The 12,265-nt window shown below is 40.9% G+C and overlaps 1 protein-coding gene and 1 pseudogene across 8 annotated transcripts in view; both read right to left on the reverse strand.

The window, feature by feature from the left end:
• Window positions 1-12,265, reverse strand: part of LOC122555988 (guanine nucleotide exchange factor DBS) — a 404,319-nt gene that overhangs the window by 235,599 nt on the left and 156,455 nt on the right. For all 8 annotated transcript variants that reach the window (XM_043702332.2, XM_087993537.1, XM_043702330.2 and 5 more), the window contains exon 5: window positions 2,267-2,386. In XM_043702332.2, coding sequence (XP_043558267.1) covers window positions 2,267-2,386 — 120 coding nt within the window. The remainder of the gene's footprint in view (window positions 1-2,266; window positions 2,387-12,265) is intronic.
• On the reverse strand, window positions 7,224-8,733 carry LOC122556256 (BBSome complex member BBS4 pseudogene; annotated as a pseudogene).

Here is a 12,265-nt window from a genome sequence, read left to right on the forward strand (position 1 = left end):
CAATCCTATCAGTTCTATGATTTTGCTGTAGGTATTGCTCAGGGCAGTGTCCAAGGTGAAAACATCTTCAGATGTTTAATCAAAGATTTTCTTTCTAATGTAAGACTAGAACTGAATATGTTTGTTGATGATTGCACTGTTCAGTTCCATTTGCAAAACCTCAGATAATAAAGCAATCTGTATTCAAATACAGCAAGACTTGGATAACATTCAGGTTTGCGCTGATAAGTAATGTTCATACTGTATGACTACCAAGCACCAGCCATTTCCCCTTTACATTTAATGGCATCACCCATCATAGAATCCATCATGAACATTCTGGATATCACAATTGACCATTCATGTAACTGGACCAGCCACATTATTACTGGAGTTGAAGAGCATGATCAAAAATTGGGAATTATATGGTGAACAGCTCACCTCTTGGCTCCCTAAATACTTTTTTCCATCACCTACAAGGCATAAAACAAGAGTATAATGGAACACTCTCTGCTTCCCTGAATTAGTGGAAGCCCATCAATTGTCAGGAGATCCAGGAAATAGCAGTCTGCTTTATTGACTCCCCATTTGCTATCTTGAACTGTTCTTTCTTCATCACCAGCACACCATGTTAGTTTACCATTGACACAACGCACAAAAGCAGGTATCCAGCCTTCCTTGACAGTACCTACCAAACCTGTCATCTCAATGACCTAGATTGCACATGTGCAGGACCACAAACAACTACAAGATCTCCTCCACATCCTACACTAGCCTGGTTTAAAGTACATCATCATGCTTTCATTGTAAGTAGGTCAAAATCCAAAAACTCCCCACCTTATAGTAGTATGGAAGTCACTTCACTGCACAAATGGCAAGTGTTCAAGAAGGTTCACTATCATTTTTTCAAGGCCATTAGGAATTGGTAGTAAATGCTAAAATTGCTCATAATGTTCTATCTAACTTTTTATTGTGCATGACCAGCTTGTTGTCTTGCTTGGTCTAGATATGATAAACCTTAAACTATGCTCAAATATTTCCAAGGGCATATGTCCACTGTGTCAAAGGTTTATAGAATCCTATACTATAACTGGATAAATAAACACAATTAATTTTCAAAAAATTATGCTATTACTAATCAAAGTAAATTATTGATAACATGACAGAGAAGTATATTTCCCTTTGAAATGTTGAATCTACATGTTACTGGAACAGACATAATGCTTAGATTCTTCACAATATTGATGCACTATGACTCATCTGAAATATACAATATTCTAGGTTACCTAAAAATTGTGATTAACAGAAAAATAGAAAGACAGGTGAAACATGTAAAGCCACCATTCTGCTAGTGCATTTTAATCAAGGAACACAATTTTTATGAAGATTACATAATTCACAAAGAATACTTATTTGCATAAACTCTCAAATAGTATATTCCACTGAGATCATAATAAAGATTTGTCCATTCCACCTGTTTATTTGTTCCTCTATTCTGATGGATTCACGATATGTAAATAAATGCTACAATAAATTAATGATGGATATATATAGTTGTAGTTTCCTTCAACTATAAAAGTGACTGAAATTCACAGCAGCAACGTTTCCATCAATTTAAACTAAGTCAATTAAAACAGTTAACCTTTAAGTCTGAAGACCGTATTGACCATGACTACTCTCTGTCCAATCATTGTTAAAAACATAAACATAAATAATAAAATAAAGAGTCAACAAAACAGTTTTCTAAAGGGGAAGTTAAATCAGTATTTGAGGAAGAAAGGACTGCAAGGATACACAGATCAGAAGGGCTCTTTGTGCCAAGAGGTCTGGGTTTAAGTGCCTACTGCTCCAGAGGTGTGTAAAAACACATCTGAACAGGTTAATTTTAAAAAATCTTTGCAGATGGGTTTAGGTGAAGTTGGTTGGCGGAGCATTATGTGGACAATATAAATATTAATGGACCAGGCTGTTTTATCCTGCATTTTCACGCAGCAAGTTGTTAAGGTAAGGAATGCATTGCCTAGCTATGTGGTGGAAGCGGTTCAATTGATGAACTCAAGAAGGTATTGGATATTTGATTTTAGATAATCATGGTGTGTAGGGATATGGGGAAAAGGTAAGAGATTGGCACTAGGTAATAAAACTGGTGCTGGCACAAAGGGCAGAATGACCTCCTTCTGTACTGTAACAGCTCTGTAACTTTATAAAAATTATGCAATTCTACATAATGTAATAAATTCTATGAAATGAAATGAATACTTGAGCATAAATAAAACCATATGCTTACCGGTACCTTCATTTTAAAATCATCTCGTTGAAGCCTGATGCCAATGTCGGCAATAGTCCTCTGGATGAAACGGGAAGGTCGCAGGACAAAAACTAGCTGCAAGTTCCCTGGAAATGATCCCTAAAGGAAAAGGAGAAAAGTTCTGAGTCCATTGGCTTTGGAGCCTTACACATACCGACGCTCATTGTAAAAGATCTGAACAACATTAGCAAACTTGGCCTTTTTAGCTGCATTACCCTTCAACATTGTTCTTAAGGTTAATAGTGGTGAATATAGTCTCTGAATACTCTAACTAGGAATTCTCAGGGTGTAGGTTTGCTCACTGAGCTGTAGGTTTGATATCCAGACGTTTCATTACCTGACGAGGTAACATCATCAGTGGCAACCTCCAAGTGAAGCGAAGCTGTTGTCTCCTGCTTTCTATTTATATCTTTCTCCTGGATGGGGTTCCTGGGGTTTGTGGTGATGTCATTTCCTGTTCGTTTTCTGAGGGGTTGATAGATGGCATCTAGATCTATGTGCTTGTTTATGGCGTGGTTGGAGTGCCAGGCCTCTAGGAATTCTCTGGCATGTCTTTGCTTAGCCTGTCCCAGGATAGATGTGTTGTCCCAGTCGAAATGGTGTTTTTTTTTCATCTGTGTGTAGGGCTATGAGGGAGAGGGGGTCATGTCTTTTTGTGGCTAGCTGGTGTTCGTGTATCCTGGTGGCTAACTTTCTTCCTGTTTGTCCTACATAGTGTTTGTGGCAGTCCTTGCATGGAATTCTCACTACAATACAAAGAGTAATCAGGCAAGTTGATAGGAGAAGGGTCCAAACCACTCTTTTTGCAGCCATACTTATCCAATATAGAAGACATAGATGGAAATGAAGGGAGATGAGAGGGAGTAATAGAGTGGGAAAACATAGTTCCTAAAAGGAGGAAGAAAGTAGATGGATGTAAAGAGATTTCTGAGGGTTAGAAATTTGGAGCACAATTTTTGGTGAAGGGAAGAATCTAAAGTGTCAACCTTAGTTGATTGGAATGAGAAGATGTTGCAACTGGAAAAGAGCATCAGCTTGCATGGGCAATGGTTGATGTTAATACAAGAGCATTGTTTCACCAGTTTCCTCATTCCCCTCCCCCCCCACCTTAGCCCAGATCCAACCTTCCAACTCGGCACCACCCTCACGACCTGTCGTACCTGTGCATCTTCCTTCCCACCTATCTGCTCAACCTTTCTCTCCGACCTATCACCATTGCCCCTACCTTCATCTACCTATCACACTCTCAGCTACTTTCCCCCCAGCCCCATACCCCTTCAATTTATCTCTCTAACCCCCTAGCTCACAAGCCTCATTCCTGATGAAGGCCACATGCCCAAAACCTCGATTCTCCTGCTCCTCGGATGCTGCCTGACCTTCTTGTGTTTTTCCAGCACCACACTCTCGATTCTGATCTCCAGCATCTGCAGTCCTCACTTTCTCCCAATGATTAATGTTAATAAAAGAACATTGCTTTTCACAACTTTGTCAAATTTTTGAAACTACCAGTTAGCTATTGCTTACTTTCTAGGCTGGCATGAGTGCAACACTATCAGATGTAATATGAGTTTATGAAAGATAATGTGAATATTATTCTAAGAAATTCAGACATCCAGCAACAACATGTCAGGGAACCTTACAGATGCATGTGCCTTGCAAACATGGATGTTAGCAACTAATTCATCAAAGGTATCTCATGCACATTTTGCAATGCACTTACTGGATGCTTCTGCACTTCAAAGCACATTAGGGCAGCACGGTGGCTCAGTGGTTAGCACTGCTAACACCAGGGACCCAAGTTTGATTCCAGCCTCGGGTGACTCTGTCTGTGTGGAGTTTGCACATTCTCCCCGTGTCTGTGTTGTTTCCTCCCACAGTCCAAAGATATGCAGTTTAGATGAATTTGCCATGCTAAATTGCCCATAGTGTTCAGGGATGTGTAGGTTAGATGCATTAGTCAGGGGTAAACATAGGGTAGGACAAATGAGTCTGTGTGGGTTACTCTTCGGAGGGTCAGTGTGGACTTATTGGGCCAAAGGGCCTGTTTCCACACTGTAGAGATTCTATGATTAAATTCAGCAATTAGGATTGAAATGCTACTGCAAGGATATTTTGCACTCAGGTACAGGAACCCAAGCTGATGGATTGGACTAGGCTTGCATATCAGGGCTGCTCGTTTGTTGTCTCAACGCTCACTTTTTTAAAATTTTAGTCAAGCTTTATAAAGAAACGGATATAAAATGTTGAGTAATTACCTAATTCTTTCAAAACAAACTGACTGACATTACAAAGCATGAGATTATAACTGATCAGATGGGACTGAATTAAGCACTGTAATCACATTACACATTGTGCCATAACTGACCCTCTATCTGCAGTCTCTACAATAATAATCTCTGTGCACACATTAGAAACTTGTATTTGTGAGTGGGTGGATAATACAGCCTTTGTACAAATGTACTCCAGTTTATGGAGGTGTTTTTATGGTTTGATAAACAACAGAACTTCTTGCCTCTTCAACATTCACTGAGATTGATTATGAAATCTATCAATATACTAAATAACTACATAGCTGGTCAACAAATATTTTAAATAGTTGTTTGGTAGTACAGAACTTGAGTCTTGCTGTAAAAATACATTTTGCTAAAGCTTTTCCGATTGCATTCAACAGAACAATTCAGAAGAAATATCCAAAAAAAATTATACTGAAAGAGCAGTGCAGTGATTGTTCACAAGTAGACCCCGATTGATAGTTACTGTCGTGGATAATACAAAAGCTACTAAAAGGCTCTAATGGTGCAGTGATAATGTTCTTTCCTCTGAGCCAAGAGATCCAGATTAAAGTACGACCTATCCTAGAGATATGTAATAGCATTTCTGAACAGGTTGGTTTGAAAATATCTACACCGATTAATGATGACTTGGATTTTACCCAACCAGCATACACTTGCAAAATTCTCAGTGTCCAACATTTGATGCGATTCTGCAAGTTGGACAACAATTGCTAAATAATTCTGACTGTGCAAAGACGTTGCTCGATAACTAATTTAGGAATGTCGGTCAGACTAGCAATGTGGCAACTTGCGCACATTGGGAGCAACATACATTAATCCACAGGGCTCTGGTCTTTGCAATCAGAAAAAACATCTGTCCCCATCTGTTTGCCTCAACAAAATAGGTGGCAACCATTCTCTGGTTCAATTCTCAGGGCAATGTTGACCAATTTGATTCAATCTGCCTGGTTTAAAGTGCAAACAAAGTTTGACAGTTCACTGTCAGTCATTATTAATTGGTGTGTTCTGCATGGCAAGGCCTCGAATAATTAGCATCTACTTGTCAACCAATCAGTACTGAAAGTGTGTTGCTGGAAAAGCACAGCAGGTCAGGCAGCATCCAAGGAGCAGGAGAATTGACGTTTCAGGCATGAGCCCTTCTTCAGGAATGAGGAAAGTGTGCCAAGCAGGCTAAGATAAAAGGTAGGGAGGAGGGACTTGGGGGAGGGGCGTTGGAAATGCGATAGGTGGAAGGAGGTTAAGGTGAGGGTGATAAGGTGAGGGTGATAGGCCGGAGTGGGGGTGGGGGTGGAGTGGTCAGGAAGAAGATTGCAGGTTAGGAAGGTGGTGCTGAGTTCGAGGGTTGGGACTGAGACAAGGTGGGGGGAGGGGAAAATGAGGAAATGGAGAAATCTGAGTTCATCCCTTATGGTTGGAGGGTTCCTAGGTGGAAGATGAGGCGCTCTTCCTCCAGCCGTCGTGTTGTTTTGGTCTGGCGATGGAGGAGTCCAAGGACCTGCATGTCCTTGGTGGAGTGGGAAGGGGAATTGAAGTGTTGAGCCACGGGGTGGTTGGGTTGGTTGTTCTGGGTGTCCCAGAGGTGTTCTCTGAAACATTCCGCAAGTAGGCGGCCTGTCTCCCCAATGTATAGGAGGCCACATCGGGTGCAGCAGATGCAGTAAATGATGTGTGTGGAGATGCAGGTGAATTTGTGGCGGATATGGAAGGATCCCTTGGGGCCTTGGAGGGAAGTAAGCGGGAAGGTAGAACATAGAACATAGAAAAATACAGCGCAGTACAGGCCCTTTAGCTCTCGATGTTGCGCCGATCCAAGCCCACCTAACCTACACGAGCCCACTATCCTCCATATGCCTATCCAATGCCCGTTTAAATGCCCATAAAGAGGGAGAGTCCACCACTGCTACTGGTAGGGCATTCCATGAACTCACGACTCGCTGAGTAAAGAATTTACCCCTAACATCTGTCCTATACCTACCACCCCTTAATTTAAAGCTATGCCCCCTCCTAATAGCTGACTCCATATGTGGAAAAAGGTGTGGGCGTAAGTTTTGCATTTCTTGCGGTTGCAGGGGAAGTGTTGGGTTGGGAGGTTGAGTTGCTGGGGGGTGTGGGCCTGACGAGGGAGTCATGGAGGGAGCGGAAGTATAAATACTGCTTTTCCTCTACTTTAGTATTTCTTGTGAATAACCCTGATGAGTGCAAGACTAAGAGAATCAAAAGGCTCTCTTTCTCTGGCAATACTTAAATATCTGAGAAAGAAAACATACAGTGAGGTCAGAGCAACAAACATCCTCGACAACCCTTCCCCAGTCAGACCAAAACTTGTGGTTTCCATTCCAGCTTGGTCCATCTGCAACAGGTTCTCATGGGTTATCCCAATGAGAACTAATCTTTCTTTTTCAAATCCTGTATGACCTGTATTTTTTAAGAGTTCCAGCATGTGTTTTTTCACAAACCAATCCTGCTGATGACCTGAACATTGGAGACACTGCAGTAGATGATTGTTTCCAATGACTTCATATACTTGCACAGACTGCATCCATTAGACAGCTGAGTTTAGAGTGGTAATTGGCACTTTATTGATTTTAGTAACTTACTCTGGCTGCAATAACCCAAATACAGTAAATCCACATCCTGTTTGTTTATCTCAGTTCTCGCTTTTTTCTCATGTTGTCAATGCCTGAATTTACAGTGAACTTTGATTCCAAGGGTAATGATGGAGGTTTCTGTGTTCAGATTGAGCATCCACCTACACAGACCTGCATTGTTTTGCTATACCCTGCAGCTGATGACATAGCCTGGGCTAGGGGTTGTTGGTTGGTGGTGGATTTACTGGATGGTGATGAACGCTCTCTTGATTTGGAATCCTTTGCTGGTTTTGTCCAAACCAGATTTTCCCCGACTGGAAGACCAGCTCCAATTTTCTGAGCCATGTCTATCAGCTCTGGATTGAACTCTGGCATGTTGCTACTGGCTTTCAGTTTATTGATCTTCTTCTCCATTTCCTGATATTAGTGAAGGACTCCCTTTTTGTCCCCTTGATTGAGTAAAATGGAATAGTTTAAGTTCACCAGTGGGTTTGACTACTCCAATCTCACTGCTTGGTTGTAGGCTCTCTTTGCATTGTCAGGATCTGCCAGGTTTGTTAACATCACAGCCAGCTGCATGTACAACCTGACTATTCTTGGCTTTATGTTGTTGGCAGCACTCAGGAAGTGGAATGCTGACACATATTGCTGCATTGTCAAGTGCACCAAACCCAGATTATAGAGAATCTTCCCATCAAAGAGAGCCAGGTAGTTGGCTCACTTCAAACAGCTGATAGTTGCCACATATTTCTTCTTGCCAAAGAAACATATTCCAAAGTTGTTCCACAGGGTTGGCTTTCTGGAACAGCATGCGCTGCTATTCTGTACCCATTCAGAGCAACATCATACTGTCTGCAGCCAGGATGGCCTTGTAATTACTGGGGTAATAGGTAAGTGCATTTGTTAGATGTTCAAAAGCTTTCTGATACATTATAAGCTGCAGGTACACTAAATCAAATGTAAGCAGAAGCTCAGCATTTTCAGGAGAAAATTCCATTGCCTTCTTATATGTTTCAATTGCATTTTGGGTATTTCTCTCCATTAAGTTTAGCTATCCAACCACCATGAAAGTCAGATCATGACGGCTGGTTTGGAAAGCACAGTTCAGATATTCCTTAGCCTTCTCAAAATTCTTCAAGTTCAAGCAGACACCGAGATTGTGGCTGATCTCCAAATCCTTTTCATTCAATTTTGCAGCTTCACTGTAAACTTTGATTGTTGCTTTGTGCTTCCCAAGCAGAAACAGCGATGGAGCCACCTGTTTCAGGTTTTCCACATTCTGAGGATTTAGGATTGCACAGGTCTGAAAGAGCTCAAGAGTCTCTTGAAGTTTTCCTTCCAAATGGAATATCAAAGCTAGTACAAACACAGCATATTCACACATCCCATGGATCTCTTCCAGCTGTTCTTTAATTATTATAGATTTCATAGTCCTTCCTGATACAATGCAAATGTATCAGCCAGTTCCATCTTTCCAAGCTGGGGAGTTCTGGTACTTTCCTTGATTGTGATTTTTTTGAATATCAGTACATTAGATGACCAATTCTTTCCCCAAATCTGACATTTTCCCGTGAGCAAGGCTGGCAGCAGCTAATGAATGCAAATATACACAACTTGCAAGTTTTCAGTCAGAAATAGTCACTGTTTTCACCTTGAACATCCAGGGCCTTTCTCAGCACCCACTTAATTTGAACCTACTTGGATATTCACAGCATTCCGCCTTACATGTTTATTCTTTGCCTCCCAACCAGAGATACCAGACTCAAATTACTTCTGACATTTCTTAATGTTTACAATAGACACAACGCCAGGAAGCTTGCCATGAGTGTCAGCAATCCTTAACCAAGTCTAGGGAGACAGTCTTCAAGCAGTGGGTCACCACACAGTAAGTCAAGAGCTAGCCTCTGAAATCATCAACAGACTTGGGTTTGGTCAGTCAGCCACAAAGGGCAATCAGGATCAGAATCCTCCCCTCATAGCAGTGAGGGAATAGCTATGGGGCAGTGAACCACCCATCTTGCTTCTTTGTGCACCAATGGATTAATTGCTCCTGGAATGAGAGTAAGGTAGCGACGGGGTGAAATGAAAGTGACTGGCTTAACTGTTAGAACTGACACTGTTGCAGGAAAAGTGGTGAGTTTTCCTGAGTGAGTGAGTAGGCAGAACAGAGGACATTCAGGCTTGGTGATATCAGAGGTGGGGGAAAGTGAGGTCTGCAGATGCTGGAGATCAGAGTCAAGCATGTGGTGCTGGAAAAGCACAGCAGGTCACGCAGCATCCGAGGAGCAGAAGAATTGATGTTTCAAGCATAAGCCCTTCTAGCACCACACTCTCAATGCCAGAGGTCAGTGACAGTGAAGGAAACTGTTGATCGCAACAGTGAAAATGATAGAGCATGAGCCAATGTGGGAAACATGTGCAGTTGCTGAAATACAGTGAGCATGAGATAGCAGAGAGGAGATGGTGGCTCTTACCCAATGGAGTGGAGAAGCTTAATGACCTTCTTTCTACACTGTTGGGTATTCTTCAATACAGCTGAGGCCACATCAATCTGGATGGCAACCTCAGCCCAGATTGGCAAGACCTGGAGTGGTGGCCTCTACTGCTGGTTGTGGGGAAGAAAATATCTATCCTCTGTCACCCCATCCACCAGGATCTCCAGGTCCCTGCCCACAAAGCAAGGTGCTAATTTCCCCTTCTCTGTCATATCTTAGGCAAATTTCACCACACATACTGACAGTGCTTGTCTGAATACACAATGACCTTTTAAAGGTGGCACCCGCAACAGAGACAAGAGCCTATTCCAAGGTATCCTGGCAGTAGCAAAATTGTCCAAGTGTACTGGATGATAGAATCAGACAAGAGGGGTGCCTTCAGGTCTGGTAAACTTGGAACAGAATGTCAATAAAGTTTGCTGGCCCTTGAGGGAAGAAATCCTCCATGTGACTCAACAAAACTGACACAGCCAAACATTACACAATTCAATCCTACTTATCTAATAATGTGCATTGTACTTGCATTTCTCGGACACAGAAATGTGATTGTTCCTTAGAAGTATAACTCAATTTTTTTGTCTTCAAACATGATTTTCATTCAAACATGACATAACCATATGAAGCTAATAATTTCTAGCAGTGATCATTTTTAGGTTTATTGATGTTTTGGGGAGCATTCACAGAATGATTTGTAGATCAGTTCAATGTTAGATGAATATATTTGCATCTGATCTGCCAACAAAAATCTGAATGGTGCTAGTAGCTCAAGTGTTTTGCTTACTCAATGGTTTTCCAGATATTTTGCTTGTGTCTCATCAATTGTGGAAAGAGCTAAGAAAATCAAGAAAAAAATAGACAAACAAACTACAGAGGAGAGAAAGAAGCAGGTGGAGAAAAGTAAAAGAAAACTGTTAACAAATAAAAACCTAAATAAGCAAGATGATGAGAAACTCAAAGATAAATAAAAGAGAATTTTAAAAATGAAGACCTCAAAGGGAAATGGGAAAATAAATTGAACATAGATAAAAGATTCACACAAAACTGGCCTTTTATTCATCTGTCAGGTAATATTGATTACTAAATAATGCAATGTAAAGTCCTAAGTTATGATAAATAATGTATATGTCTACCAACGTTATATTTTTGGCTTTTAGGAAAATACTTTAAGTAAGACATTTCAAGCTCCATAAATTCTTAAATGGGTTATCTTCCCTCAACTGTTCCCAAGCTCTCTATTTTAAACATTCGGTCATTTTTTTTTACCTGTCATAAAAGAGCAAAATGGCTTTGACTAAAGACATGAATAATACTCTCTCTCTGTCAATAAAACAGCAGCAGTGACTTGCATTTACATCTCCTTATCCCAAGACAGCCTACCTCTTATTTCTGTAACATGCACTGTCCTGCCTCAGTTCATCTGCCACTCAAATCTTCATGCATGCCTATGCCACAACAAGACTTAACTTTTCAATGCTCAATGGCTGGTCTGCCAATGTCTTATTTCCATAAACATTCCATTCCACAACAAATCCAACTCACTTATCATTGTCATTATTAATAATACTTTTACATTCCCCAACCTTAAATTTAAAGTTATTATTCTTATGTTTTCACTTCCTTGTACCTCTTCATACTAGTAGCTTCCTCATGTGTATCCACTTTCCAAGCTCTTTATTCCTTGGACAAGCTTCTTATCCACCCTTTGACATTTTGTTCCAAACTTGGCAGGTTTATCCTGATCTGTCTCGACTTCATGATCTAAAATTCTTTCCCCCCCAAAAATTCTACATTTTCTTCTTGTCCTTGAGGTTCCTTTAAAAGCATCTCTTAAGCAAGCTCTTGGTTACTTCTCCTCATAGCTCCATCTTTGATTTGACATTCAATTTTAGATATTCCTCCATTGTGTATCATGTAATATTCATTTATGTTAAAAGATGTCATTGAAATGCAAGTTTTCTTTTAGTAATACAACTTTAATGTTCTTCCACTTTTTCTGCACTACAGAATCACCAAATAAAATCTATACAGTCCCAGCTGGCTGCAGTTCACAGAATTAATGTAGATTTCACCAGTTTCCTCATTTTCATCCCCCACCTTATCCCAATCCCAAGCCTCCAACTTGGCACTGCCCTCTTAACCTGTCCAGCATCTTTCCCATCTATCCACTACATCTTCTTCTCTGACCTATCACCTTCTCCCCCACCTTCATCTACCTATTGCATTTTCAGCTACCAACGCCTCAGCCCCACACCCTTCCATTTATCTCTCAGTCCCCAGCCCACAAACCTCATTCCTGACGAAGGGCTTATGCCCGAAACTTCAATTTTCCTGCTCCTCAGATGTTGTCTGACCTGCTGTGCTTTTTCAGCACCACTCTCTTAACTTTGTTACCTAGTAATATATATATAGAATCATAGGATTGTACAGCATGGAAACTGACTCTTCGGTCCAACTCATCCATGCTGATCAGAATCTAGTCCCATTTGCCAGCATTTGGCCCATATTCCTCTAAATATCTCCTATTCATGTACCATCCAGATGCTTTTTAAATGTTGTAATTGTACCAACCTCCACCACTTCCTCTGGCAAATCATTCCATAC

Source organism: Chiloscyllium plagiosum, unplaced genomic scaffold (assembly GCF_037043375.1).
Source record: "Chiloscyllium plagiosum isolate Xiang-an unplaced genomic scaffold, Cpla_swu_hap1 HiC_scaffold_13, whole genome shotgun sequence".
Taxonomy (NCBI): domain Eukaryota; kingdom Metazoa; phylum Chordata; class Chondrichthyes; order Orectolobiformes; family Hemiscylliidae; genus Chiloscyllium; species Chiloscyllium plagiosum.